The 4,712-nt window shown below is 40.6% G+C and overlaps 1 protein-coding gene across 1 annotated transcript; it reads left to right on the top strand.

Annotated features, from left to right (window-relative positions):
• The first annotated feature begins 1,921 nt into the window (after positions 1–1,921).
• On the top strand, positions 1,922–3,019 carry LOC147334785 (tripartite motif-containing protein 16-like protein). The gene has a single exon (XM_086287415.1). The coding sequence runs from the start codon at positions 1,959–1,961 to the stop codon at positions 2,808–2,810; it is 852 nt and encodes a 283-aa protein (XP_086143541.1). The 5' UTR covers positions 1,922–1,958; the 3' UTR covers positions 2,811–3,019.
• Positions 3,020–4,712: the final 1,693 nt, after the last annotated feature.

The raw sequence follows: 4,712 nt of genomic DNA, 5'->3' as shown, positions 1-4,712 counted from the left end.
ACCCTGGCTGATTGGGACCCACACCCAGTTTCACATCGCTCAGGCGATTAGAGGATCATCAGGGGGTCCTTTTGTCCCTCTGTGGGGGTCACTCCCACTAGGCTTAAATCTGGGACTCCCCACCATTTGACCTTAGAACTGAAGAAGCTTCTCGGATGAGAGGTGAAACGTCTTCAAGCAACTTAAAGAAGTCCAGATGCTTTTCTTTGCAAGCTCCTTAGCATTGACAAGTACCATCAGACCACTCCCTAAACATACATAAGCAAACATTAATATTAACATTAAAGCTGTATAAAACAACAGCTACAGAAATGAACTTTATTTGGTCAAAAAAAAAAAAAAAGAAAGAAAAAAAAGACTTCCAACTGTGGGGTCTCCAATGACCCTAAGTAAGCCCCGATAAAGAAGGGGGCTTCGAGGGGGGGCCTCTCTCACCTCTATGTGAGACAGGGCCTTCCTTTGCCAGCCGGCCAATGTCCATTCTACTAGCATAGGTAAAACATCCGCCTATTTTCAATTTCTGCATTGCCACTTGAGTATATTATTTCGAAATAAGAAGTCTTTACCAGGTTAGTTTCCTCAGAGGATATTTTAATTACATTAAACTCACCACCTGTTCTCTTTACTCCTCAATTTTTCGGTGTCCCACTCATTCTTACTCGGAGTCTTTCCTTATAATCTCGGGTCTGGTCTTTATTTACTTGGCTCCGTGTTTTCCTTTCTATGCACCACGATAAACGTCGGATCTGTTCCAGAAGCGTCTCCGGGCGTTTGATGATCGTCACCGGGAATCCACTCTTTACCATGTCATCTGTTGCCTCCTCCACCGAGCCGTATAGCACTGTTCCCTCAGTATAAAAAACTCTCATCTTTGCTGGAAAAGGAGTTTGGAATCGGATTTTCTTGTCTTTTAAAACAGATTTCACCCCTGCGTATTCCTTTCGCTGCTTTAAAATCTGTGGTGCATAATCATGATCCAAGTTAACTGTCTTGCCTTGGTAGTCAAATCCACGCTTCTGCCAGGTCAATTTCAATATTTCTTCTTTCATTCTGGAACTAGACAGTTTGACAACAATTGACCGTTGCGTCGCTCCTGGCGGTGGTTTTGACATCAAAGCGTGATGTGCTTTTTCCACTCGTAGCTCAGCGGAGTCCAGCAACTCCAGATTCTGTCGTAATAAACTCTCCACAAATACGACCATTGATGTAGAATTGTCTTCCGACCCCTCCTTGACACCGTATATTCGAATGTTTTCTCTTCTAGACCATCCCTCCAGGTCTGTTAGCTTGGCATCCATCTCAATATGCAGTTTGAGCATCTCTGTTACTACTTCCTCATTAGCTTGTACTTGGGTTTCAACATCCACAATTCTTTCTTCTACCTCTTCCACTCGTTGGTTTTGTTTATTTCTTCTCTTTCCTTCCCCGAGAATTAAGGGAATTCAGAAGAGATAACTGTGCACAATTGAATGAAATCAGAGAGGTGTGTCCTATTGCTAGCAAGGGGATGATCTCAGAGCAGCATCTCTGCCCTCGTCTCAGACCACCACTCCAAAGAACCAGCATCCCCCTGCAGTATGTGCACGTGAGTGAGTGTGTGTGGATGTGGGTGTTTGTGTGACTTCCTGCTGATCACAAAGGGTCATCTCCCCTTACGATGCTGGGGGGGGGGGGGGGGGGGGGGGACGACAATAGAAACAAAGAATGTCTTTGGAGTTGCCTTGTGTAGCTGTAGGCATTGTTCTAAATATGTTTTTTGTTGTTTTTGAACTTTCAGTGACAAATTTAGTTCTAGGACTTGTTCTGAATAGTGTTTGTTGCAATGTTTGTAGACACTCCTCGTTCCCTCCCACATGTAAGAGCGGACAGCCTCCATTTCCTGTTGATTAGATCAGAGGTCAGACTAGTTTCACTTTTACAACAGACAAAGCTGCAAGTCTTTCTAACTAAGAAGAGAAATGATGCAGAAGGAAATTAAAATGGATGAAGAAAACATTTCTTGTTTAAGCTGTTTGGATCTACTGAAGGATCCGGTGACTATTCCCTGTGGACACAGCTACTGCATGAACTGTATCAAAAGTCACTTTGATGAAGAGGACAGGAAGGGAATCCATAGCTGCCCTCAGTGCAGGACGAACTTCATGCCAAAGCCTGTCCTGGAGAAAAACATTATGTTAGCAGAGTTAGTAGAGGAACAGAAGAATATCTCACCGAGAGTTGCTGAAGTGGATGTTTTACTGTCACCAGCAGAGCCAAAGACCAGAGCTGGATTCTTAAAATATTCACATGAAATCTCACTGGATCCAAACACAGCAAACAGACATCTGTTATTATCTGAGAGGAACAGAAAAGCAACAATAATGAGACAAAAACAGTCTTATTCTGATCATCCAGACAGATTCACCGGATGGCTTCAGGTCCTGAGTAGAGAGAGTCTGACTGGACGCTGTTACTGGGAGGTGGAGTGGAGAGGGAGAGGAGTTGGTGTTGCAGTTGCATACAAGAATATCAGCAGAGCAGGGAGCTCAAATGAATGTAAATTTGGATTCAACGACAAATCTTGGTCTTTACGTTATGATTCAAAGGGTTTTCAGTTTTGGCACAATGAAGTCCAAACTGTCCTCTCAGGCCCTCGGTCCTCCAGAGTAGGAGTGTACCTGGATCACAGAGCAGGTATTCTGTCTTTCTACAGCGTCTCTGAAACCATGACTCTCCTCCACAGAGTCCAGACCACATTCACTCAGCCGCTCTATGCTGGACTTGATTTTTTGGATCATGAAGATACTGCAGAGTTCATTACACTGAAATAGACAGAAGCCACTGATGGACAATTGGTTAAAATGTGTGTTTTATTTTCCACTTTTTTTTGTCTACATCATTGTTGAGATGGGAGTTGCTGAGAGCTCACAGTTGTGCTGTTTTTACTTTGCACGGAGATCACCTGTCAGTCACACTGAATAGATGTTCCTTTGACCTTTTGTTATCCGTTTTCTATATTTTCCTAACATTACGTTTATATGCCATTTAAATGTTGTTCTTGTACTAATTAAATGTTAAATATATCAGAAAGAAGTCAAAGTGGCACCAAAAAGTTATTTAACAGTAAATTCAGAAGGTCATATTCATAATAAAAAATAACCTCAGTTTGTAAATGTCAAAACAATAAAAGTATTGTTTTGGGAGAATAAACTCACAGATCAAATGTTAGATACTGAAACATTATTTCAGTCCTTCCAAGATACAGAGTTATAATAAAAGTTTGCCAGTTATCTGTCCTGAGTCTGACCGCTCTTACATCTGTGTTCTTCATTAACGTCTTGTCTTCAGGCTTATAATTTGGCCGGTTTCTCTTAAATATTTGTGAACTAAAGACAGCTTCAACCCTCTGTGTGTTGACCGCACTGCATTTTCTTGTTAGTAATAGCAACACCATTGTAACGACAGAAATACTAATTAGTTAGATTACTAGTTACTGAAAAACATTTAACGCCATTATTCCCATTTGTGCGAATTTACAAAACATTATGTAAAGATTGCTGGTATTTTTGTGCCCTTAAAAAGTGGAAATAATGATGAGAGCTGAATGAATGATAGTGACACGCAGATCTCGTTTTCACTCGTCTGTATTGAGTGTTACAAAAACAACACAACCCAAACCATATTCTCTCTGCATGGATACACTCAGTCTCAGGACCACAGTTTCCAAACTAAGTTGCCCTGTTTTAACTTATGAGAGTATTTAGACGCTGCACAACTTGAACTGTAACATAAGGTAAATACATCTTTTTAACTCACATATGTTAGCTGACACATTCGCTGACTTTCAACAGTAATGAAATAATACTTTATGCGCTGTATATGTCTTTCAGTAGTTAACTTAAATACAGATAGTGGCAGAAAAACTGTCATTCAATAAGGCGGGACACCAGTGAAAGCTAGCTTAAACAGCAACGGAGTTCAGCTGAAACTTCTCAGCAAAAACTGTCCACAAGTCACCTCTTTCCTTACAATAAACAATGATGGTGGGCTAATAGTCAACTGTAATACACAGAGTTCTGTGCGTGCAGTTACCTTAAACAGGGGAAACGAGGAGAGATGAATGATGATACTGACACAAAGCGCTGGCTTTCACTCGTCTGTACAGAGTGAAGGACAAGAGGCGCGAATCCCTCTAGTGGAGCCCTGAGGAATTACCAATGGATCGATGCACAATCAATCCAGGACATTGTTCCTTCTCGAAAATTGAAAGATATTTCATGCACTGTTATTTATAGAAGGCTTCACACTGTTCCTGCTAACCATAAATATTGTTCCTAAAGTTTTATCCAACTGTAGACAGATTTCTAAACTCCCTTTTACTTAAGTCCTGTTGAAACTTGTATTAGAAAAAATATTACAAATTATTTAAAGTTATAAAGCACAGCACAGAACTGAAATGGCACAGTAGTTAACTTTACAGTTAGGCTGGGGTACAAATTTCCTCATAAAAACCCTGCTCTTATGTGGAATGACTCAGGGGTCCATTCTTGGCCCAGTATTTTTTCCCTCAATTTATGGGTTCATAAAAACCTTTATAAAAGTGACTAAATGCTAGGTATAATAGGTATTTTTGTCTGCTTTGGATTTTACTTCTACATTTCACCTTTAAAAACCGTTTATCTTGTCTTGTTTGGTATCATTCTTTTCAGCACACCTTAACATGTCAAAATTTG

This window comes from Aulonocara sp. 'chitande type north' Nkhata Bay, linkage group LG3 (assembly GCF_057382095.1).
Source record: "Aulonocara sp. 'chitande type north' Nkhata Bay isolate Kocher_YH1m ecotype deep benthic linkage group LG3, A_spYH_male_GT1.1, whole genome shotgun sequence".
Lineage (NCBI taxonomy): Eukaryota > Metazoa > Chordata > Actinopteri > Cichliformes > Cichlidae > Aulonocara > Aulonocara sp. 'chitande type north' Nkhata Bay.
Note: the sequence above shows the minus strand (reverse complement) of the source record. Positions and strands in the feature narration are given on the sequence as shown.